The 27,526-nt window shown below is 38.9% G+C and overlaps 1 protein-coding gene across 1 annotated transcript in view; it reads right to left on the bottom strand.

The window, feature by feature from the left end:
- The window catches only part of LOC127447692 (partitioning defective 3 homolog B-like), a 466,221-nt gene that overhangs the window by 422,780 nt on the left and 15,915 nt on the right, over positions 1-27,526 (bottom strand). Inside the window, 1 exon segment of the mRNA XM_051709699.1 lies at positions 17,098-17,199. Coding sequence (XP_051565659.1) covers positions 17,098-17,199 — 102 coding nt within the window.

The following is a 27,526-nucleotide window of genomic DNA, read 5'->3' as shown; positions in this document are numbered from 1 at the left end:
TTAGCTTAATTAGAGATGAACTGATCAATTATTTGTAAGGCCGATATCAACTGCTGATTATTCTGCAAGCAGAAGTAGCAGATTCTAATGCAGATTCGTATCCAATACAGCTGTAAAATAGAATCTTTATTTATCACCACATGACCAGAGACAGGGGAATTCGTTTCTGCAACTTTCACACAATGTCATCATTGAATGGCACTTTGAACACCACAAGTTAAGAAATACATGTGGTAGATACAGATGATATGTTAAGATTAATGTCATGCAAGACAGTTGCTAAAATTAGATTATTTAGACTGATGTTCATTTTATGTGTGTGTATCTATATATTCACTGAACTTGCTGTGCCCCAAGTGCCATGTCAGGTAATTTCTATTAAAACTTTGAGTTGCTCCCCCCAGGAAACATGCCATTTGTTCTAACAGTGCAAATTAGAGGTAGACTGATATATCGGTTTAACCGATTAATCTGTGCCAACAGTTGGATGTTAGAACTATCAGTTCTATAAGAAAAGACCTGGGATTTTTGGAATTAATATGAATGTAAAGATACTAAGCCCTGTCCTACGGTTCAACGCTCAGATACTTGCTTGAAATTTCAGATCCTGCCAGACGCGATGACAACAAAGGAGTGGAGCTTACCCCTGCCTAGGATGAGACCTACACTGGTGGTGATGGGGTGGAGGCGGGTGAAGACAACATAAGTATGCAAACAATCAGAGACAGCTGTGCAAGCTTATAAAGCAGAGGCTGTATTGTGACTGGATGAGATGCCTGACAGAATGTTTCCAGAGATCTTTCTGCTAGAACTACACTTACACTTCCAATTATTGGTAAAAATCGATGCCGATGGTTGCCGATAGTTTTTTTTATTATTATTATAATTATTCCTCTGTGTTCTGGGCTGGAGGAGTCTACAGTTAGAACTCACTGGTTTTACAGTATAACAGCAGCCTCACGAAGAGAAATAAATACAATCACTGACACCTTGTGGGGATTTTCTATATCTAAATCTTTCATTGACAATATTCATCCATATTTTTATCCTCACTTAAACACGTTTTGTTATTTTGATTCGATAATCAAGTGTTCTCAATTAAAGAGAGAACACGCAAAGAAAAATGTGAATATATGGAAATGTGCCCCATCAGCACATACAGTGCATTCAAAAAGTATTCAGACCCCTTCATATTTTTTCACATTTTGTATGTTGCAGCCTTATGCTAAAATGCTTTATTAAAATAAATAAATAAATAAAATCACATCAATATACACTCCATACCCCATAATGACAAAGAAAAAAATTATTTTAATAACGTTGCAAATGTATTCAAAAGAAAAAACAAATATCACATTGACATAAATATTCAGACATTTTGCTATGACACTTGAAATTTAGCTCAGGTGCATCCCATTTCTCTGGATCATCTATGAGATGTTTCTACACTTTGATTGGAGTCCACCTGTGGCAAATTCCATTGACTGGACATTATTTGGAAAGGCACGCACCTGTCTATATAAGGTCTCACAGCTGAAAATGCATATCAGAGCAAAAACCAAGCCATGAGGTCAAAGGAACTGCCTGCAGAGCACAGAGACAGGATTGTGTCGAGGCACAGATCTGGGGAAGGCTACAAAAAAAATGTGGCTGCATTGGAGGTTCCCAAGAGAACAATGGCCTCCATAATTCGTAAAGGGACGTTTGGAACAACCAGGACTCTTCCTAGAGCTGGCCGGCCTCCCAACCAAACTGAGCAATCAAGGGAGAAGGACCTTGGTAAGAGAGGTGACCAAAACTCGATGGTCACTCTGTTTGAGCTCCAGAGATCATGTGTGGAGATAGGAAGAACTTGCAGAGGGACAACCATCACTACAACACTCCACCAATCTGGGCTTTATGGCAGAGTGGCCAGACGGTAGCCTCGCCTCAGTGCAAGACACATGAAAGCCTGCTTGGAATTTGCAAAAAAGCACCTAAAGGTCTCTCAAACTGAGAAACAAGATTGAACTGTTTGGCCTCAATTCCAAGCGTCATGTCTGGAGGAACCCAGGCACCGCTCATCACCTGGGCAATACCATCCCAACAGTGAAGCATGATGGTGGTAGCATCATGTTGTGTGGGGGGGGGGGTTCAGTGACAGGGACTGGGAGACTGGCCAGGGTTGAATGAAAGCTGAATGCAGCAAAATACATAGATATCCTTAATGAAAACCTGGTCCAGAGTGCTCAGGACCTCAGACTGGGCTGAAGATTCACCTTCCAACAGGACAATGACCCTAAGAACACAGTCAAGACACGCGAGAGTGGCTTAGGGACAACACTGTGAATGACCTTGAGTGGCCCAGCCAGAGCCCAGATTTGAACCCAATCGAATATCTCTGGAGAGACCTGAAAATGGCTGTCCACCGACGGTCCCCATCCAACCTGACAGAGCTTGAGAGGATCTGCAGAGAAGAATGGCAGAAAATCCCCAAATCCAGGTGTGCAAAGCTTGTCACATCATACCCAAAAATACTTGAGGTTGTAATCGCTGCCAAAGGTGCTTCAACTAAGTACTGAGTTAAGGTCTGAATACTTATACCAATGTGATATTTCAGTTTTTTCTTTTTAATAAATTTGCAAAGTAATCAAAAATCTGTTTTTTGCTTTGTCATTATGGGGTATGGAGTGTAGATTGATGTGAAAAAAACAAACTATAATTTAAAGCATTTTAGCATAAGGATACAACATAAAATGTGAAAAAAATGAAGGGGTCTGAATACTTTCTGAATGCACTGTACATCACATCTCCAACTTCATACCTTCTGAACAATAATAAAAAACCTAATCTGGTGAAATATATACACAAAACTTTTTGTCTGGTTAATATATTGGCTATAAAAAGCTTAATTTGGTTGTTACTTAATATAGAACATTGTAACAAGGCCAGTGTAATTTCTGTGCCAATCAGAATTGCAAAAACAATGACATCCCAAACACTGCCCTTTTTTCCATTGGTTGAACAAACAGACAGTCCCACCACAAACTCACTCCATTGTTTGAGACAATGTTTCTATGCTGGACTTAAACAAACAGAGCAACATTCTGATAGTGACACAGAGCCAAAGTGTTTATATTTTCAGGGGAATCCATCTACAAATGGCTTAGTTGTCAATGCAAATTAAGCAGGGACAAGACAAAAAATACACGCATCACCTTTAGAAACACATTTGCTTTGCTCTAATATGTTTTGCCTTATTATTATGAGGGAGCCGCCTCATCATGATGGAGCAGCTGAATGACCTCCCTGCTTCGGGGGTAGTGTTATTTGCAAAATTGGAGCAAGTACCTAATTTTAAGTGTGCAATATTTGATATAATGGGGCTGAAATTGCTGTGATGCCCACATGCCGGCAGTCTCCGCAAACCTGGTAGTGCCCGCTCTCAAAAACTGTCCTGGCGGATTGTGAGGACCCTTTTTAATCGACCAGCTGTGGGTTAAACACCTCCAAATGACGAAGGCTATGTTCAAAGAATTGTGTGCCAAGGTCTTATCTTTCACTGGGCCAGTCACATCAAGCTATCGCACACTCATAACACACGCACGAATGGTCAAAACAAGTCATCGTTTTGCGAATAAACTGTTTCCATCACCTTAATGCGCATTTTAACTAATGCAAAACTCTAGAAAATTCACCTCCTCCTAGCACATAAAATTTTATTCGAATTTAGAAAGTTTATTCGAATATCAAGTGTTTCCATTCAGGATTTCTTATGCGCAATTTCAAAATGCACATAAAAATTGTTGGATGGAAACCAAGCTAGTTTGTTCGCAAAACAATGACGTGTTTTGAACATTCGTGAGCATGCGATAGCTTGATGTAACCTTGATGTAAGCCCAATGAAAGATTAGACCTTGGCACACAATTCTTTGAACATAGCCCTCGTCATTCGGAAGTGTTTTACCCACAGCTGGTCAATAAAGTGTGTCCTCACAATCCGGCAGAACATTTTTGAGAGCGGACACTCCAAGGTATGAGGAGACTGACGGCATGTGGGCAACGCAGCCATTTCAGCCCCATTATATAAAATATTACACACTTAAAATGAGATACTTCCTCCAATCTTGCAAATAAAACTTTCCCCAAAGCAGGGAGGTCATTCAGCTGCTCCATCATAACGAGGTGGCTCCCTCATGATAATGCGCATTACGTACTGGATGGAAACACGCAACAATTTGTATTTTCTGAAGTCCAATTTTTAGAAATGCGCTTAAAAAAAAATGCGAAAGATTTAGGGTGTGTTCACACTTGTAGTTCGGTTCTCTTGGTCCGGACCAAAAAAAGAAAATGATACATTTAGTCCTGGTTCGCTTAGCGTTCACACTTGCATTTTTAACACCGAACCTAAAGATACAAAACAAAAGGCATAAGGATAAGGTCACAACCTGACTGGACAGCTTTTATGACGTATATTTTGCGACGGAACTTGCTGAACATCCAAAACAATGCTGGCTGCTGGGCTAAATGTGCTCGTTGGACCCACTTTCCCTTAACCTATCACTGAATATTTTGAACACTTGAGCATTTTGTGCATTTTTTCCAGTATACTGGAAATATGCTTGTCGAACCAAATGTTAATAAGGAACTTTACCTCCTCATTGCTCCATGTTTGCCCTCTGCTCATTTTGTTTTGCGTACACCACTCTTACCGCTCTATGTTATCAAATCACGTGATTTTTAGGGTCGCATCTTGTGACATCTCACCCAGTTATTGGTCCGTTTAGACATCTTTGGTCCATGCTGCATTCATATATCAGTTGAACCACACTAGAGTTCACTCCTGTATTCCCTGAAAACACGACTGTGAGGCAACACATAGCTCCAATGCCATCATTAAGTTTGCTGATGATATGACGGTGGTAAGTCTGATCACTGACAATGATGAAACAGCCTACAGAGAGGAGGTGCACACTCTAACATGCTGGTGTCAGGAGCACAACCTCTCCCTCAATGTCAGCAAGACTAAGGAGCTTGTGGTAGACTTCAGGAGAAAAGACAGAGAACACAGTCCCATCACCATCAATGGAGCACCGGTGGAGAGAGTCAGCAGCTTCAAGTTCCTCTGTATCCACATCACAGAGGAACTCACATGGTCCATCCACACTGAGGCCATTGTGAAGAAGGCTCACCAGCGCCTCTTCTTCCTGAGACGGTTGAGGAAGTTTGGAATGAACCACCACATCCTCACACGGTTCTACACCAGCACTGTAGAGAGCATCCTGACTGGCTGCATCACTGCCTGGTACAGCAATAGCACCACCCACAACCGCAAAGCCCTGCAAAGGGTGGTGCGAACTACCAGACACATCATCGGAGGTGAGCTTCCCTCCCTCCAGAACATATATACCAGGCAGTGTGTGAAAAAATCTCGGAGGATCATCAGAGACTCCAGCCACCTGAGCCATGGGCTGCTCTCACTGCTACCATCAGGCAGACGGTACTGCAGTATCAGGACCCGCACCAGCCGACTACATGACAGCTTCTTCCCCCAAGCAATCAGACTTTTGAACTCTTGATCTCTCACGATCAACATACAACAGCACTGCACTTTATTAATCTTAGTATCTCACACTGGACTGTCATAAATTATATTATTATTATATTATATTCTCTCTTAACAAAACACTGGCAACTGACTATCAACCGACAGCCTGAATGTCAATACAGTACAATACAACCTACTGTATATTTTATATATACTTTATATACTATTTTTATTGTATGTGTATTCTATATTATGTGTATGTGTGTTCTATATTGTGTGTATTGTATACTGTACATTGTATATTATTATTATTGTGTTGTGTAATTATGTGTATATTAGATATGTAAATTGTGTTGTGTAAATCTGATGTTTATTGTAAATCGGTATATGTCTTATTACTGTCATGACTGCTATGTTGCTCGGAACTGCACCCAAGACTTTCACCCTCTGGTGCACTTGTGCATATGGTTGTGTGACAATAAAAGTGATTTGATTTTGATTTGATTTGATGCCTGGGACTAGCAAAGTTGTCAAGACACAGTACATTACAGTGAGTGTTGGGTTCTGGGGTGCGAGTGCTGGTCGAGTGCTCACCCTTTAAAAGTATACTCTTTTGACCAAGAGTACATATGGACATGTTCGTTGCGTGCGCACTCGCGCACTACAACTGCTTTGAGATCCTCTTTTAGTGCAGTCAACAGAAGGCACATGAGCAGACAACGTGTACAGATGCAGACGGTCCACATGTCTAGATAAACAAGGCTAATCTGCGTGTACTGTGCTGATGATGAAATTTGAGAAACTAAGTATAGTTTGGCCTTTTGGGGTGGGAGGAAAAAAAGCAACTCATAGATGCAATTTGATTCTTTTTCAAACAATTTCGGATCAGTCATCAAAATGTCAGAATCGGAATTAGTTATTAGTTAGGACAGAGCCAGAACATTACAGCACTTAAAAGCAACTAGCAAATAAATAAATACAAATAAATAAAAATCACTGAGCATACCTTTAAAAAAAACAACCAAAATAGCCAACGTTTAAGGTTGTGTTGTGTTAATTTACACGGAATGAAACTATGACACTAGGTTATTCTATTTCTATTGGTAGGACAAAACAGACATATCTTAGTATGACTTTTTTGTGGAATCTTTGCCCAAAATGTGGATACTGCAAAGAGCTACATTAACTCTAACTATTAACTATTTGCATTACTATTTGTTGAATTGAGATGCATTGAGAACAGTTTTTCAATCAGATTGCAACTCCCTGAATTGAAATCAAATCATGCCTAAAGATTCCCAAGCCTAGCATTTGCGTGAGAGAGAATGAGTGTATATGAGCAGTACAGTGTGAGCTAAGAGTGTGTGATTGATTCGAGGCCGGTCAGTCTGCCTGCCTGCCCTCGGCCCGTGATGTATGAATGGAACTTTTAATTAACCTCCTGCACACACATCAATATTATTCACACACATTACCCCATTTTCTTTGCTCTCCCATTACACTGTAACCTTTAAGAAAGAGTTTTGGGGCTCTTTTTAAAATACCATGAGAAATGAAAAATTGTAAATATGGTGTTAACAGTGTTGTGGAAAATCTACAGTGTGTTTTGCCCTTTTTCTTTGTTTTAAATCTTGTTTTCGTCCCCTCTTCACCTTCCGACACAAAGAAGCTAATGCAAAATGTTAAACTCTGAGCCAGGGGGTCTCCAAGGGGGTCAGTGGTGGTACTGCAGGGGGGCCACCAATTCTTGATTATTAACTACTTTTTTAGTTAAAAAATGAAAAAATGATATGCTTAAAACAAAATACAATATTAAGCTAACTTCAACCACAGCTAAAGTTAAGCTAAAATTAAATGTTTCACTATCCCTCCCACTTTAAAATGTATCAAGTCAAAACTAAAATGTAATGAACAAGTATATGACTTTATATCAATAATGATTATTTTAATGGCTTTCTAATGTAAGCATCATATCAATGTAAATATACATGTTTCTATATGCATGTTAGCAAAGGCCAAGTTTAAAATGCAATAGTTTTTCCACAGCATGTAAAAGGGGTCCCTTATCTGTTTCTCTACCCATCAAGGGGGTATCTAGGCTCAAAAAAGGTTAAAGACCCCAGATCTAAACAAGAAAGAAAAAAAATCTATACCATGAATGAACTCTAGAGGGCAGAAATGAGCAAAAGTACTCCATTATTCCTTGGCCCCTATACAAAACACTTTATTGTCACTCAACCTTAAACACAAGTGCAACAGTGGGTGAAAGTCTTGGGTGCAGTTCCGAGCAACATAGCAGTCATGACAGTGATGAGACATAAATTTACACAACACAATTTACAAAACTAATATACACATAATTACTCAACACAATATACAAATAATAATATACAATGTACAGTATACAATACACACAATATGGAATACACAGTATACAATAAAAATAGTATAAATAAAATATACAGTAGGTTGTATTGTGCTGTGTTGACATTCAGGCTGTCAGTTGATAGTCAGTTGCCAGTGTGTTGTTAAGAGAGAATATAATTTATGACAGTCCAGTGTGAGATATTAAGATTAATAAAGTGCAGTGCTGATGTATATTGATCGTGAGAGATCAAGAGTTCAAAAGTCTGATTGCTTGGGGGAAGAAGCTGACATGAAGTCAGCTGGTGCGGGTCCTGATGCTTCAATACCGCCTGCCTGATGGTAGCAGTGAGAGCAGCCCATGGCTCAGGTGGCTGGAGTCTCTGATGATCCTCCGAGCATTTTTCACACATCGCCTGGTATATATGTCCTGGAGGAAGGGAAGCTCACCTCTGCTGATGTGTCTGGCCGTTCGCACCACCCTTTGCAGGGCTTTGTGGTTGAGGGCAGTGCTGTTGCCGTACCAGGCAGTGATGCAGCCAGTCAGGATGCTCTCTACAGTGCAGGTGTAGAACCGTGTGAGGATGTGGCGGTTCATTCCAAACTTCCTCAGCCGTCTCAGGAAGAAGAGGCGCTGGTGAGCCTTCTTCACAACAGCCTCAGTGTGGACGGATCATGTGAGTTCAGTGGCGGGCCGTGCATTTAAAGTCTAGGCCTTCAGTGTGATTCATGCCATTAAGAAATCACAGTTTCACAATGAATAAGACACCTTATGCCTTTGGACATTATACATTATGTCGCAGCTAACTAGTAATACCAACTGACATTTTAAAAACTCGTCCACGCATGAAAGCCAAAACTTGAAACGACACTTAATGCTCAAGCCTAATTTTAACTGCAGCATGACTGTTTTTGAAATGAACGTCTCCCGAACAGACATTCAAAAATCATAATTTTTCATATGAATCTACCAAGGAGGTCTATAATACCCAGAAAAATCTATCTAATAATATTTGCGATTTAAATGGTGCTTGCAATAAATTTCATTTTGTCAGGGTACACGGTTATGCTGTGTAAAATTCAAGTTGGATGTGGGATATTCCTACTTGATATCTCTGACCATAAATGCATTACATTCCCCGATATTCAGAAGATGATGTTTAAGTAAACAAAACTGCAATGCTACCGTTAGCTTTGCAGGGGTTTGACTCTCATTAGAGATGTCTCCTAGCAACCCAACTGATAAACAATGCTGCAGCGCTAGCATTTGTGCTTCAGGAGTACGATTATCAAAAGAGATTATGTTTTATACACCTGTTTCTGCAGGCGTTTGTTAAACAAGATTTTATATCATGTAACGTGGAAACAAACTCATTTATCGATATTACTTAATAAAGTGAATGTTTATCACTTACTTTGTATATCTACCTGAGCGTGGACATGTTTGTGTGACATCATGCCCCTGCATCTCGGCGAAATCGGAGTTGAGAATTTCTGCACAAGCCTACAAGTTGTAATTCTGACTTCAAGATGCATTCCATTGCACTTTTCCTAGTAGGAAGTTGTAAAATCTGACTTTCCGAGTTGAATGGAATGCAGCTCTACTTTTTAAAACTTGATCCGACACTGAATGCTCAAGCAGCCTAATTTACACTTAGAAAACTCCTGATGTTGCTATAACAATGCAAAAAGCACTTACCAATTTACTTGAAGTGAAAATCAGTCCTCCTTTCCTGTTTAATAAATTAAGCAATCACACGGTCATGCAGAACATCCCGTGTTTTTAAATCCATAAGGATCTCTTTCACAGAGGTGGTGTGGCGGTGACAGCCTACTAGTCAATAAGATCTCGTGCTTTTCGCTCTTGAATTACGTACATCACTTAAAGCGTGATTGCGTCACTCAAGGCCAGCTAGAAGGCCTTCACCGGGACATATCCTAAAGATCACACCCACCAAGAACAAATAAATCAATCTGATTGGCTGATGAATCTGACAATCTGACTTTAGTTGCTCATTCATTTGCACTATTGAGGGATTCTGTAGAAATTCTGAAGGCCTGAGGGTGTGGAGCTCAGACTCACGCGCTGCTTCTGCTAACGAGCTTGGCTTTGGGCATGCGATTTGTGAAACAGATGTCACACTTTGCTTGTAAGTATCAAGGAATAAATTCTGACTGGATAAACTTTTCATTTTTCTCTATTTGTTTGTAGATTAATTAAGAGTGGAAAGCGATTCAAAATACATAGGCAAAAAGGTGATTGAGAATGAAAGGATGAAAAATATTTATTTATTTGGCATGTTCGGCCAGCAGAGAAGGCTTTGCTGGCCCTGAGAAATCGCCACTGTGTGAGTTCCTCTGTGATGTGCACACCGAGGAACTTGAAGCTGCTGTCTCTCTCCACTGGTATTCCATTGATGGTGATGGGGCTGTGTTTTCTCCTGAAGTCCACCACAAGCTCCTTGGTCTTACTGACATTGAGGGAGAGGTTGTGCTCCTGACACCAGCGTGTCAGAGTGTGCACCTCCTCTCTGTAGGCTGTTTCATCATTGTCAGTGATCAGACCTACCACCGTCGTATCATCAGCAAACTTAATGATGGCATTGGAGCTGTGTGTTGCCACACAGTCATGTGTGTACAGGGAATACAGGAGTGAGCTGAGAACACAGCCCTGCGGGGCTCCAGTGTTGAGGGTCAGTGATGAGGAGATGCTGATACCCATTCTAACCACCTGGCGTCTGCTTGACAGGAAGTCCAGGATCCAGCTGCACAGCGAGCTGTTTATGCCCAGAGCCCGGAGTTTCACATCAAGCTCGGAGGGCAATATGGTGTTGAATGCTGAGCTGTAGTCTACAAACAGCATTCTCACATATGTGTTCCTTATTTCCAGGTGGGAGAGAGCAGTGTGTAGTGTAGATGCAATAGCACCATCAGTGGAGCGGTTGCTGCGGTAAGCAAACTGCAAAGAATCCAATGAGGAGGGCAGCACAGAGCAGATGTAATCTCTAATTAGTCTCTCAAAGCATTTGCTGATGATGGGGGTCAGAGCAACAGGATGCCAGTCATTTAAGCAAGTGATTTTGGATTGCTTTGGTACAGGCACAATGGTGGAGGTTTTAAAGCATGTGGGGACCGTACATAAGGCATGGCTGACTCCAGCCACAAAAAAAAAAGAAAACAACTCGGCAGAACAGATTCAGATGAATATTCTAATGTCTTTCTCTGTTCATATATTGATGAGAGTGTTGACTAATGTACCATTTTTTGCCCCCAGTAGAATGTGAATCATAGCTATGAGCATTTCATTAACACATAGAGCATGCATCTGTGAGTATATGAAGGTGTGTGCTCACACTTATGAGGAACATATCAGAAGAAAAATACATCAGAAATCTGAAAACCTTTACTTTTACAACTTCCGCAATAAAACTAGTGCACATCTTCACACCAGACAGACAAAAATAGATTTTAAAAGGAAGTTCACCTAAAATAATGTACTCACCCTCATTAAAGGTATAGTTCACTCAAAAATGAATATTCTCTCATGATTTACTCACCCTCCTGGCATCCTAGACGTATATTACTTTCTTTCTTCTGCAGAACACAAATTAAGATATTTAAAAGAATATTTCAGCTCTGTAGGTCCATACAACGCAAGTGAATGGGTGCCAAAATTTTGAAGCCGCAAAATCCACATAAAGTGAGCATAAAAGTAATCCATACAACTCCAGTTTTTAAATCCATAACTTCTAAAGCAATATGATAGGTGTGGGTGAGAAACAGATCAATATAAGTCATTTTTTATTATAAATTCTCCTCCCTGCCTAGAAGGGGGCAGTATGCACAAAGAATGTGAATCACCAAAAACAGAAGAATAATGAAAAAGGGCTTAAATATTTATATTTTTCTCACCCACACCTATCATATCACTTCAGAAGATATGGATTTAACCACCGGAGTCATATAGATTACTTTTATGCTCACTTTGTGGATTTTGGAGCTTCAAAATTTTGGCACCCATTAACTTGCATTGTATGGCCCTACAGAGCTGAAATATTCTTCTGAAAATCTTAATTTCTGTTCTACAGAAGAAAGTCATACACATCTGGGATGGCATAAAGGTGACGCTGACTAACACCCCTGGAGTACGAGTTCGAATCCAGGGTATGCTGAGTGACTCCAGCCAGGTCTCCTAAGCAACCAAATTGGCCCAGTTGCTAGGGAGGGTACAGTCACATGGGGTAACCTTATCGTGGTCGCAATTAGTGGTTCTCGCTCTCAATGGGGTGCGTGGTAAGTTGTGCGTGGATTGCAGAGAATAGCATGAGCCTCCACATGCTATGAGTCTCCATGGTGTCATGCACGGCGATCCATATGACAAGATGCGCGGGCTGACTATCTAAGAAGTGGAGGCAACTGAGATTTGTCCTCCGCCACCCGGACTGAGGTGAGTAACTGTGCCACCACGAGGACCTAGTAAGCAGTGGGAATTGGGCATGCCAAATTGGGGAGAAAAGGGGATAAAATAAAATGAAACATAAAATAAAAATACAAATAAATAAGTCTACAATTTTGTCGAAATACAAAGTCGTAATAAATTGAGGAAAAGTAAATTACGACAAAGTCATAGCATTATGATATTAAAGTCATAATATTTTGAGAATAAAGTCAAACTTATGAGAATAAAGTTGTATCATTAAGAAATTAAAGTTATAAGGAAAGTAACATCAAAGTGATGTGGTGGACAACAGCAAAGTGGAGCATCTGGGTCTTTACATACAGTAAACACCACTAACCAGGCAGATAACATTGGCTATGCAACTCTGTTGTCAATTTAGCCTAGCTAAATTTTTATAAGAAGTTTTTACGAGCTCTCTGTTCATGAGGTGTGCATTCGTACAGGAGTTTTTTTACCTGTGGGTACCTGTCAAGGAGGCCGCAAGATATAGGCTTACACTCAAGTGAAGCGAAAAATAACTGAATGAATAAATGAATTCATTCTTTAAATCTTAAGACTTTTTTGTATTAGCACGGCACTAAACGCCATTGTAAGGAACACATTGAAATGTATGTATTACTTCACTGAAAAACTTCCCCTCTGCTGTAGCACTTAAATTAAATCTCTCAGGGCAAGTTTTTTTGCAGATCGTGACTACAATTTCAGTCAGTTCCTCACGCAAAGCTATCATACGGCTTCAGAACAAATCTGGAATAAAGCGCAGAAATCAAGGACTACTTCTATTGTGTATTTGTCCCTTTAAGAGCTGGACAGCCCCTGGTCACCATATGCTTTTGTTATGGGAAAAAGCAGCAAAAATATTCTTCAAAATTCATATGGCTTTGACAGATTTTTCATTTTTGGGTGAACCATTCTTTTAACTAGATATTCTGTAAAGCTTACCGACAGTATATTTACAAAAAACACAGGGTCACAATTAGACTGGCCCTCTAAGCAAAACATCCAATACCATATGCAATGTTTAGTTCAATTTATATATAATACAGTTCGTAACGTGCCAGAAGAATACCACACATTACAATGTTGTTTGACACAGCAACAACAGTTAGTTTGTGTATACACTACAGCCCAAACCAAGCACATTTTGTGTGTTAACAGTCGAGTGGTATATTAGCTTCATTAAAGAGTAAGATGCATGGTAATTACCAGAATGTGGCTCATGTTCCTGTTGACTTAAAGGAAGATCTTACGTCCTAACAAAATATATGGCGCATTCCACAAATGCAAACATACATTTGTGTTCGCTTTTGAAAACGGATTTCAAAAGTACATTTTGCAGCATACCTGCATGCAGCTTGTTTTAAATGACATATACTTTAAAGATTTACATGCAATGATTAAAAAAATACTGTAGTAGTACCGTAAAAGTAATATTTCTATTGAAAGAAAACCCCACTCCTGGCTTACAAAAAGCAAAGAATAATTATTGGATCACCAGGATACAGTAACACAGGCTGTGACATTTGGGAAAGTTGTCACCATGGCAACATCACTAGAGTGAAGGCTCATTACTCATCCCGGTCTGGATTTATGGGTAAATACCCGATGAAGCCACACTACCCAACGGGCAAGTGTGTGCCTGTCTATGTATGGAAAAAGTTAGGAGAGAGAAAGAGTGCCCATGTTCTTATAAGTGTGTGTGTGTGTGTGTGTGTGTGTGTGTCCATGTCAGCTTGAATGAAATGCAGTCAGTTATGCCACAGAATATTCATACAAATTAATGCTCATAAAAAAGGCACCACTAAGTTAATAGCCTGACTCTTAATCTTTAAATCATGACAATTTGCATCTTTTCATATGTAAATGTTTCAAATCCATTTTTCATATGTAAACTATTCCTCAGAAATGAACTGCATTCCCTTTGGCTAAACCGTATAAAACAATTCCATACTTAATTATTATTAAGCGACATTCCAGAAATCATCTTCCTCCGAAAGAGAGAGAGAGAGAGACTCAAACAGCCTGGTGCCTTCACTTTTATTAATTAGCGTGCAGAAACCAAAAGCTTTGCATCCGATAGACCATTTGATGTCAGTGAGAATTCAATTAGGGAGGAAAATGCCCTTTTTTGTTATTGAGTTTGGAGCGGCCACATAGCTCTATATAATAACCTCCATTCACAGGACAAACAGAAAACCCCAAGGGCTCATTGGAGATACCACCCTTTTCCTGAGTAAGGGTGGTCCAAATGGGTTCCTCGCAAGCAAATGTCAATGATTCACTTTCCATATGAAACACAGAAGTGTATGTTGTGTGTCCATAATGAACAGTGAATGAACATTTTGTCCATAAAAGGTTATAAATACATTACATATCAAAATTTCTATCATGACCTCTATCAAAGACCTAAAAGTACTTCACATTTAGTGTCACAACATTTAGTATCTTCTACATAATTTTCACAGGGAATATACTGGGTGCATATTGAATCGTGAACTCACCTGTGATTTTTCATGTACCGTGTTTTCCATAAATTCACACAATTTTCTCTCAACTCGACGAAACTTTTTTAACAAATCTTTTCACATTTGTGAGAGTAAAAGTGTTCTGTTAGAAAACCGTGACAGGTTTCATACAGTGCAACCTAGCTATATGCATCATTGTTTTAATATTGCATGGTAAACTACACAAGTCCTGCACAAGTTCATGCTGAATACAGCTAATAAACCTTCTATTTGGTAGTTTTTTTTAAATTTTTATATAAATAAGGTTTATTGGTCCTCGAAATTACTTCACATAGCTGAGGGTGCAAATTAAATACCAAGCAGACAGCACTAAAAAAATCTGAACAATAAGCCCTTTTGGTGACAATCAGTGTTGGGGTTTAAAAGGACAGTTAATAGGTGAAATTCTGAATAACGTACTGGTTACAATGAACACAATTACAATGAATGGGGACAAGAGATTAGCTTCATTAACCCCTTTGCACGTATTATAAAAATGGTGTGATTTCAAATCACATTATGTTTGATAATACATAATCTGTCCTCCAGTGTATCTGCTGTGAAGTTTACGGTGACTTCTTTTTCTTTTCTTTTTTTTAATTCAGGGCACATTAAAGAACTCACGCTGGGGGGGCCTGGGTAGCTCAGTGGTAAAATACGCTGGCTACCACCCCTGGAGTTCACTAGCTCGCTAGTTCGAATCCCAGGGCGTGCTGAGTGACTCCAGCCAGGTCTCCTAAGCAACCAAATGGGCCCGGCTGCTAGGGAGGGTAGAGTCACATGGGGTAAAACTCCTCCTGGTCGCTATAATATGGTTCGTTTTCGGTGGGGCACGTGGTGAGTTGAGAGTGGTTGTCGCGGTGGATGGCGTGAAGCCTCCATGTGCGCTATGTCTCCGTGGCAACACACTCAACAAGCCACGTGATAAGATGCACGGGTTGACTGTCTCAGATGCTGAGGCAACTGGGATTCATCCTCCGCCACCCAGACTGAGGCGAATCACTACTCAACCACGAGGACTTAAAAGCACATTGGGAACTGGGCATTCCAAATTGGGAGAAAAAGGAAAAAAAAAAAAAAAAAGCTCACGCAGGGTAATCAGTCAGTACAGGAGAAAGTCACATGTGAAAGGGATAAAGAAATATAAAAAAAAAAGTTTTACTCAAAGAAATTAATTGCTATTTTGAAACATATGTATATAATCATGAGCACATGAAGTGAAGACTCCAGTCATATTAATAAACTTATTAAAGCTGTTTTATTCTACATGGAGAGGGGCTACCATGTTAAGATCACATGAACAGCCGAATACTACTCGCTTAATCTCAGTAACTGCTCTGTTATTGGACACTTTCACTCATGGGTTAAATTAATCGCGGTTGACTGTGAATAGTGAATTTCTAAAATGGCATCTGTAACTGAAAACTATTGGTTGAATGTGTTCAAACAATGCTGCATCCATGCCACTAGGTGTCAATGTAAGTCCAAGACAAAATAAACAAAAACTTACTGAGCACACCTTTAAATATCATAAAAGTTGTCCAGACAACTCACACATTATATTTCAAGTCTTCCCTAGCCGTATTAACCTATTTAATGTGTTAATTCTGTGTGATTAATTATATGAAAAATATTTCATCATGCCCCCTGACCTTGGATAAATTCCCCTTTACGGAATTTCGCACCACAACGCAACCACAGTGAGAACTGACAATTTGACAAACTCAATTGTAAAATGGATTGCTGTGGACTGTAGGCCTGTGATAGGCTTATGTTCAATGATATGGAAATAAAACTAACAATATATAGACTTCTAAAGCAACTTTGTATTGTCTAGGGGTCCTGGTTGAGAAACACTGGTCTAATCAATGCTTTACTCATCTGTCACAATAATGAAATGTATTTGAATTATCTAAACTATTATATTTATTAACTGTATTTATCAAATTAATAGATTATTAATATAATTTTTATGCATTTAGCAGACGCTTCTATCCAAATTGACTAACAGTGCAATCAAGGAATACAATTAATCAGTTTGTATACTCGCCAGGAATCGTACCCATGACCTTGGCGTTGCTAGTGCCATGCTCTACCAGTTTTGTCAAAATTTCTGCTTTTGTGTTCAACAATACAAAATAACGACACAGAGGTTGGAATAACATGAAGGTGAGTCGATGACAGAATTTTCTTTATAGGTGAACTATTCCTTCAATACCTAACTGTCATTTCATGACACTAACCTTGTCCTTGTCTTCCACCAGGTCTGTTAGCACATCATCAGGGTCCAGAATTCCCCCATCACAGTACTCAACATGGTGGGTTCGTACCAGGAAATCTCCCTCCTGCAAAACAAACAAAGCGTTAGTGTGAACTTTTAGTATGAGCACACAATGACACACACATAGCTGACCTCAAAATTATCAGTTAGCCAACCTAAATTTCCCACAGGTGTCTAAACTGTAACTATACTTTATAAATCCTATTTTAACAGTGCCAGTTGCTTAAGACTGCCCATCAGGGCTGACAATTCTTATTTTGTGTTTGTGCTAACATCAAAACGGTGCATATCCAGAGACCCCAATGAACAAAAAGGACAGAACATCGTTCATTAAACTGAATAGTGTACCCACAGAACTCCTTCATTGTCACCTCCTACAGGGGGAGGGCAGCAAGGCTCCAGCTTGTGCCAAATGGACTTTTCTGATTAATGCTGACAGAGGACAAAGCGGCACACATCAACAACCACAACTCATCCAACCCACAAGCTTATAACATCCACCATCAACCAGGTCTAAGAGACATGTGTGATGCAACTAAAAATCTGTGCTCTTAGGCCATGCACATTAAGTCAACCAATTCAGTTTTCTCAAAGACATCTGTCACAGATCAGACCTTGTTGCATGCACATATGTGAAACAGCAAAACAGCCATTTTTTTGCATACAATTTGGGCCATTTTCAAACGTCATGATTTAACGCTACAAGAACCAATCAGGTTTGACGTTTTTTGACATGTTGCCATATTGGATTTGTGAGTCTACAAGGATTTGATCTGAGAATCAGAAATCGGACAAATAAAAAAACTGACGCATCAAAATATCAGATCTGAAGATCTTCCAGTGTAAATGAAGCATCTATGTAATGATAAGCTACAATTTCAGCTTATGCCAAGAAGTGAAACATAACCATGACTTATTTATGCTCTATAGGACAAATGACTTAATTCCATTTTGTGCATGATTTTACAGTATGTCATTACATCTTATTATCTGGATGCATTTACGCTGCTTAATCACTTTGCACAAAGCAACTTTTGCGAGTTGAATGTTTTCAAGCAATGTCATGTACAAAGACTAAAGCCAGCAGTAGGAGGTATGGTATGCATAAATGGTGTTTGCCTTGGCTTGAAGTAAGCGCCAAACTCCATTGATAGAGTGAAACATGACTTTGATATGGTCCTACCCTGTTTATCTTGGCTGTTGTAGGTCTACAAAGCTGTCAGTTCAACAGTGATTGCAATGCATGACTCACGTAGTTACAAAATGTTCTTTTAAAAAGCCAAGTCCCAGCACTGGAGAAAAACAGTCACCAGATTTGACCTTCTCTGTACATATACGAGTACAGTATATGACCACTAAGGTTAAACATACAGTATGCTTACCATTAAAAAGATCAAGAAAACTACATATCCTGGATAACAGAGAAATGCTTTATTTTAATTTTTGGGTGAACAAGCCTATCCCTTTAATTTGTCAATAGGCAGAAATAGTTAGACTTGTTAGAAATGCCTACAATTAGTTTTATATGATAGTACTGATTAGAGAGAACAAAGTAAGTTTGATGAATGAGGGTATTTTGTAATCATGTTACTCAATAAATCATTTCAGCCCCAAATTACTTTAAACCAATATTTCTGCCTCTGAGGTATTGTTTTGGGACAGAGTGACAGAGTGAACTTTTTGTGTTGGCAGGTGAGCAGTCATCAAGCCTTACTAATATGATTTTACTATAATGATTCTCATATGTTGAAGATGTGCAATATTTGACCAAGTGGTTTGAATGTCTAGTATACTGTATATTTTGGTACACAAAAACCAGTTAGACAACTTTCTTAAAATAAATTGGTGAATTTGACACAAACCACATTCCAAGGAGCTACTGTTGTCCACATTTCTGGGAAACACTATAACACCCCTGCCATAATCATCATCTATAATTACATGAAAGTATGCCTCAGTATTATTACACAGTCTAATGAATGAATTCACACAATCTCAAGTGGGTTTAACATTTGAATAAGTGAGAGAGGTGAAATCATTGTATTGAAAAATGAGGCACAAAGAAGACCACATTACCTCACATTAAAGGTTCTTGGAGGTGTAAATATTTTGTATTTTATTCTCAGTTGGTGTGGCTTTGTGTATTTTCTCTGATCGAGTCTCTTTCTGTGAAATTTCACCCTACTTAAGCCCCATTCGCGGGCAGCATGTCGCTAGACTTGCTAGACGTGCGATCTGTGTCACTGGTGGGCGTTCCTACTGCTGCCGCCTCTCTAACGTTATGGTGGACCACACAACTGGCCATAGTAGCATTTGAAATGCTGTTTACAGATGATACTGCCGATAAAACTAAGATATCATACTAATTTGACAAGGAATCAGTTCTTTTGCCTCTTATAATGCACATTCTGCAGGGGAGAGCATTTTATATAATCTGCAGCAGTGCTATATCATTAAACAAGATGAACGTTTTACCAATATATGAATCAAACTCAAACACGGTTTTCCACGCATCATTTTATTAGGCCATAACTATATATGTGGTTAAAGACGAATGATGTAGAACAGTGAAATCATTCTCCTCCGTCTTGCCTGCACTCAAGTCGACTATCTCAAACTCATCGTGCCTGGAGACAGATGACGAAGGTCCTCTGTCTTCACTCTCATTGGTAGTTGCTCACGAATGTCGCTCCTCATTTGCATAAAGTAGAAATTTTCTCAACTTGTCTTGTTGCTCCCCAAGGCGATCTCTGTCACCAACGGTCGCGACAGCTAGTGTTGAAAATTAATGGGATGGTGCTGCAGTCTCGCACGATGTCGCTGGCAGGTTGCACGATTTGGACAAAGTCACATTGCGATTATTTTGAAAAATATTGTGAAGCGATTTGAACTGCAATATGATTTTTAAAAAAAACTAGTACATGATTCCTTCTGAACAAAGTTTGGTAATGTTTTGCCCATGTTCAACTGACAATAAAAAGACTTGGGCCACTTGAGCATTCACACTTTTTAACTACAGCCACAAACAAATACTGTATTACAAACAGAGTATTTGTTCTCCTCTGTGCGTCGTGACCGCATTACCACCTCGGGTGTGCATTATTTTTCAATAATTCAAAGGTCCGTCGTCAATTATTTCTTATTACTTTATACCAAAATATTATATTTTTGTAATGTACAGGGCATTGCTATGCAGTCAAGTTAAACCAAAGACTTCTAAACCATCAAGCTTTTACTTTGGTGGACAACTGCATGAAGTTTCTGTGTGTAGCTGAATTCTCAACAGCTGTGTAATGTGCTCCTCATTTTAACATCCCATCCAGCCATTTTTTTATTTATTTATTTTTTGCATTTAATTTGGGCCATTTTCAAACTTCATGATTTCAAGCCACAAGAACCATTGAGGTTTGAAGTTTTTTGATGTGTTGCCATATTGGATTAGTGGATTTGGGAGTCTACAAGGATTTGATTTGGGAATCAGAAATCGGACAAAGAAAAAAACTGATATTTATCAAAATATCAGATCTAAAGACCTTCCAGTGTAAATGAAGCATCTATTTAATAATATATAATATTAATACTCATTTGTTAATTGTGTACAGTAAGTACTGTTTCAAATTCTAAATGATTCAAGACAAGTACAATCTGTAACATTCTGAAAAAAAAAAAAATTGATGAACAAAGTAACAAAAAAAAGCAATGAATATAACATATTAAAAACAATAGTACAAATAAAATAAAAATTAAGAAAACAGCAATAAAAGTTTTTAGCATCAGTTTTCAAATAATTGACATAAAATGACTACTGGTTTTCACTGTATGATTATAATACATTAATAATTTTTAAAGCTAAACAAGTTATTCAGTCAAGAGCAGTGAGTGGTTGTATCGTTTCCTCATTTCCAATATTGTTTGATTAGTGTTAAAACGACATACTAGACAGCCTCTATTATGTTACATTTATACTTCAAGTCTGACATTTTGATACAAATCAGCTTTTTTTATACCAAAAAAATTAATTGTGCCAACTGCCAACATATGAATTTCTTTACAAAATTACAGGATAGTAAAAGAAAAGCAACAAACAAGTGGCCAAGAGGTGGTTTAGAAAGATGGTAGATATCTCATGAAGTTGGTTGAGTGAATGCCCAGAGTGTGCAGAGCTGAAATCTAGGCAAAGGATGTCTATTTGAAAAAGCTAAAATATGAAATAGTTGTGATTTGTGCGTTGATTTTTTTTATTACTACATACCTGTCATACTTGCATAATTGTAATGACCTCATTGTGGGAAATCGAAATAACAAAGAATGAGTGTGTCCAAACTTTTGATTGGTAGTGTACATTATCTTTTCCATCATTATAAGGGCTTTCTGTGTTTACTGAAAAGTTAATTTTCTAAAAGGTATATGTGCTCAAATCCTTCACATACAATGCCAAATGTGTCTTAGTGTGTTCTCTATTGTATCAGTGCAATATTAAAGGATAGCTGAAACCCCAATGCACCACTAAAAAGCTTGTATTCCACTCAATAACCAACAAAACCGATGACCCTGTATCCCATACAATCTCATCTCAAGCAGCTTTCATGCAAAATGACAATCGACAGCCAACACACCTGTCTAATCATGGTTTCACCCAAATGAGTCCTTAGCTTTTAAATGCTAGAAGTGCAGCAGGGTGAATGAGGGTGAGCCACAGGCCACAAGCAGTGCAGTTTCTGGCACTCAACAAAGGGTGACAATATGCCAGTCTATGGGAAGAATGCTGTATTACATGCCACATTAAAGCCAATTCCCAGCTATGCGACCGATGAATAGGGGTATGTGTACAGCAGCAGATAGCGAGCCTGAGCCATAATGAAATGATGGAAATCTCTGGAACATTTTGCAATTTTTACCCTGATGACGGTGAGCGGCGGGGCTCCTGCTGTATTTCTGCGATTGCTTTTGTTGACGCAGGGTCCATTACCAAGCCTAACATCATTACCAGCCTCGTAAACAGTAATGATGATCATGATAGTGATGTTAAAGATGCAATAAGACGTTGTTCAACTCCGAGAATGAACTCCCACCTCCGCACCGCATTCTTACGCTTTCTGGTCAAATATGAAAATACCAATTTTGCCGTAAATTAAATTTAATAAACATACCACTTTCCAACCCACACCTCATTTTCCGTTATGGACTGCAATATAGCCTGAATAAACTGAGATACTTTTTATATGGTAGCACAAATAAAATTAATATTTTCCTGGACATAGAGGGCAATGTGGGAAGAGATATGTATGTGGGTAATCAGAGCTTAAATGAAACTAACAGATACAGGAAGAGTCCTGATCAGACAGCCTGTCTGGATGGCCCACTCCCACTCCAGCATTGTGTTTGATAAATATCTGAATGCTAATGCAATAATCAGGAAGCCAAAGCATGCAAGTTCCCCACAGTGACACACATACAATTTCGCTCTCTATAATACATACACAAATCCATAGACTTCTAACCATGGTGCAAATTATACTTTGACATTTAGCAAAGTCGACTTATTAAAAAGAAACTGAAGTTGAAATGCACAACCCAAATTGTTTTTTGGCACCAAAACATCCAAATATCTCTGCACCCATCTAGTCTTCCATCTATACAGCCCTGTCCCCAATATACTGGTATATTTGTTTTGAATGACTTTACATAAAAGATTGCTGTTCACCCACTGATCAAATACCCCTTTGGAAAATGTTCTGGAAGTCAAAGAACATGGAGATATTCAAACATTGTGATTTTTGTAAGCACAACTTAATCCATAAGGTTCATAAGAAGAAAGCACAAAAATATGAAAGAACACAAACAAACCTAAACCTAACCCCTAACAGTACACACTAAAAAAAAAAAAAAAAAAAAACACACTGGTCTATTCCAAGAAATGTCTTCAAAGGCTTCAAATGAAAGACTATGGAGAGTCACTGGAGACAATGGTATAAGAAAACAAATCACAACAGCAGATGTGGATCCAGAGAAAACAGCACATTATGGTTATTTTAGTGAGTTGTGTTAACCCTCTCAGAAAAGTTGTATCTAGGGATGTTAATGAACAATCGAAGATTGCTTCTTTGTCTTTAACAATCCGATTAAGCTAACTGATCATCAATTAATAAATTTCAGACCAAATGCATTCAGCAATCATGTCAGCAGCGAAAAGCTGATCTATACAGTCATCCAAAAAAACACTGTATGTATAAAAAATTTGGGATGTGCACAGACAGTCAACATTCGCTTAACCGTTCGACACGCCACTATTCAAATATGCAAAAGAGGTCTTCAACCCGACCTGAACTTGATGAGTTATGACAAACCGTCGGCTTTTCCGGCCGGGTTTGGGTCAGTTTTTCAAGTATAGGAGGAGTTAAGGGCTTTAACATGCTTTTTTGTGCGTCTACACTGCTTTTCTATTTACTGTTAACACGTGCTGGACGGACATATTTGACTGTTGAACTGCACTGCTATATGACAAGCTGACGCTTTATTTTTTGTATTATTTATTTAATGTATTTATTTATTTAATTTTTTGTGTGTGCTGGTTCCGTTAGAGGCTGGACTTTGTTTGTGGAGGAACACACCTTCGGGACAGTTATGTGGATGAATCTACACGTTCTTTGTGTTTATTCCACCTATTGGCTGGAGTTTGTTTTATAGACTATCTTCTGTTGTGTAATTCTGTTTTACAAAATATGTATAGAAACTTGAGCAATCCAAATGCAAAGTTTCGCGGGGGCTCATGTAGGCATACATGGACTGTTTAGAAGGATGGACACCAGTGGGCGCTGTCGTGCGCGGGGTTAATTTGCACGTTTTTCTTTTTTCTGTTTGTTTGGTTCGGGGGGAAGATTAGGGATTGATTGTTGCACTACTGTGGTCTTTAAAATTTTATTTTTGACACACAATCAATTTTTCTAATATGTCAAAATGTCAAATGTTAATATGAGTGGATTATCTCTCTCCACGTGGAATGTGAATGGGCTAAGGTACCCTATAAAAAGAAGGAAAGTTATTTCTCTTCTTAAACGTAAGAAATATGATATAGTGTTTCTTCCAGAAATAAATTTTTCCCCGCAGGAAGCTGAAAAATTTGGGAAGATATGGGGTGTACATGTTTTCTTTAGTGCTGGCTCACGTAAGAGCAGGGGAGTCATTACACTGATAAGTAAACATCTACAATTCAAATATCTCAAACAGATTAAAGATAAATTAGGAAGAGTCATTATTGTTTTAGCAGAAATTCAGGGGCAAAGGCTGATTTTGGCTAATATCTACGCACCTAACACAGATGATCAGGGCTTTTTTATAGATCTTGAAGGGATGCTGCAAGCCACTGGCACCCCTTATGATATAATATTGGGAGGAGACTTTAATCTTTTGATAGACTCAGTTCTTGATCATAGCGAAGCAAAAGTGTGTAAGCCCCATAAAGCAACACTGACGCCTCAAAGGATGTGTAAAAATCTTGGTCTTACAGATATTTGGAGACTTTTGAACCCTGTAGGGACTATACATTTTTTTCATCAGTCCATAAGATTTATTCTAGAATAGATTTTATATATATATATATATATATATATATATATATATATATATATATATATATATATATCTAAGTCCCTCATTTCATCTTTTGTTGACTGCTCAATTGGAAACATCTTAGTCTCAGATCACGCCCTGGTGAGTTTAGAGATGTTGTCACATACGGAGAAAAATAAATCATATAGTTGGCGCTTTAATGTATCCCTTTTGCAAAATCCTGAATTCCAACAAATGTTAAAGGCTGAAATCAATGCTTATATGAAGACCAACTGGTGTTCTGTGTGCTTGGGAGGCACTTAAGGCAGTTCTTAGGGGTCGGATCATACAGTGTGCCTCATTCACCAAAAAATCCAAAGCACGAGAACTCGTGGAGTTGGAAGGGAATATTAATAGTGCTGAAGCAGAGCTGAAGCTCCGAATGTCATCTGATGGCCTCAGAGAATTGACCCGATTGAAATACAGATATAATACTATTTTGTCGCGGAAGGTGGAGTTTTGGCTATTCAGGGCAAGACAGTCATACTTTGAGTCGGAGGACAAAGCAGGGAAGTTTTTGGCTAGATATATAAAGCACAGAGAGTCTTTTTCTGCCATTCCCTCAGTGAAATCTGCTGGTGGTAAAATATTTACCTCGGCCATTGATATTAATAATGCTTTTAAAGAATTCTATATTTTTTAGATCTTATGCTGCAGAACTGTCTCCAATTTTGTTATAAGTTTATACGGAATCATTAAAGAATGGAAAGCTTACACCAACCATGACACAAGCCTGGATCAGTCTGATTCTTAAAAAGGACAAAGATCCAAGCGAGTGTAAGAGTTACTGTCTAGATGTAAAAATATTGTCAAAAAATTCTGGCTAACCGATTAAGTTATGACATCTCTTATACATATAGATCATGTGGGATTTATTCGGGGCCACAGCTCTTCTGATAACTTTAGACTTTTCATCAATACCATGTGGTCAGTGGCGAGTAATCAGACTCCGGTCGCTGCCATCTCACTTAACACCGAAAAGGCGTTTGATATGATAGAATGGGATTATTTTTATTTATTTATTTATTTTTTTTATCCCCTTTTGTCCCAATTTGTAATGCCCAATTCCCACTACTTAGTAGGTCCTCGTGGTGGCATGGTTAAATGGGATTATCTTTTTAAGATTTTGGAAAAATATGGGTTTGGGAATACTTTTGTTGGATGGATTAAGTTACTTTATAAACACCCGGTAGCGACGGAACAAACAAATGGATTCATTTCAGATTATTTTACTCTGAATAGGGGCACCCGGCAGGGTTGCCCTCTTTCCCTATTACTGTTCTGTGTTGCCCTGGAAACTTTAGCAGCCACGATAAGAAGGGAAGATGATTTTCCAGGGGTGGTGGCAGGAGGTATGGCGCATAAGCTTTTGCTTTACGCTGATGATATTTTATTATTCGTCTCCGACCCCATTAGATCTTTGCCTTGCCTCCACAGAATTATTAATTCCTTTTCTAAGTTCTCAGGATACAGAGTCAATTGGTCTAAATCCGAAGCTTTGGCTCTAACAGCGTACTGCCCAGTAACAGCTTTTCAGCCGGGAGCCTTCCAGTGGCCCAAACAGGGAATTAAGTATCTGGGCAGTTTATTCCCAGAAAATTTGTCTGATTTAGTTGGTTAATTTTGACCCCTTAATAAAAAGATTATCGAGCGATGTGGGCAGGTGGGCTTCATTACATTTATCTATGATTGGGAAGGTTAATGTTATTAAAATGAATTGTATTCCAAAATTTAACTACCTGCTACAATCTCTCCCTGTAGATGTCCCCCTCTCTTATTTCAAGCAATATGATAGCATAGCGAAGTCCTTCATTTGGAATGGTAAACGTCCTAAATTACATTTCAATAAGTTACATAGGCCGATTGACAAAGGTGGGCTAGGCCTACCCAAAATTTAGTTTTATTATTATGCATTCGATCTCAGACATTTGGCTCATTGGTCGGTTCCACCTGAGAGAGCCCCTCCCTGGGTTCGTACTGAACAGGAAGTTCTTGCCCCTATTTCGCCATTACAAAGCCTATCAAACTAATTGGAGAAGTTTTTACACCCCGTTATCTCACATTTGTACTTGGTATGGACAAAAGTGTCCAGAGTGTTTAATTCTGACATTTATTTAAATGTTGCCTCGAGCATATGGTGAACTCCAAATTATGTATTAATAAGTCCCCTTCCTGCTGGTCAGAGTGGATTGTGAGTGGGGTTACTACACTCATGACCTATATGAGAGTGGAGTGTTGAGATCCTTTGAAAATTTGGTTCAACATTTTGGGATTCCCAGATCTCAGTTCTATAGATATTTATAGCTGCGCCACCTGCTCTGTACTGTTTTTGGGAGTAGCACACACCCCCCTAAAGCGGAAGATACTCTGGAAGAGGTGATTATTGCTTTTGGAAAAGGTCATGAGGCATCAGTGTATTACTCCCTGCTAATTCAGAGTCTGGGGGATGGAGCTTAAACTTCTGTCAAGAGATTATGGGAGAAAGATTAAAACTTGGTATTGGAGGAAGGAGTGTGGACTAGGACTCTAAAAAATGTCAAGTCTGTATCTAGAGATGCAAGGGTGCACCTTATGCAATTCAAGATTTTACATAGATTCTATTGGACCCCCTCTAGATTGTATAGGCTTGTTCTTAAAGACACACCCACCTGCTGGCGATGCCAATCAGAAGATATGACACAACCCATATTTTTGGGTGGTGTGTTTAGATCCAAGAATTTTGGTTGAAGGTACAGAGTTTTATATGTGACGTATTGGGTACTCAAATTTTTGCCCCAGACTCT

This window comes from Myxocyprinus asiaticus, chromosome 11 (genome assembly GCF_019703515.2).
Source record: "Myxocyprinus asiaticus isolate MX2 ecotype Aquarium Trade chromosome 11, UBuf_Myxa_2, whole genome shotgun sequence".
NCBI classification, from domain to species: domain Eukaryota; kingdom Metazoa; phylum Chordata; class Actinopteri; order Cypriniformes; family Catostomidae; genus Myxocyprinus; species Myxocyprinus asiaticus.
Note: the sequence above shows the minus strand (reverse complement) of the source record. Positions and strands in the feature narration are given on the sequence as shown.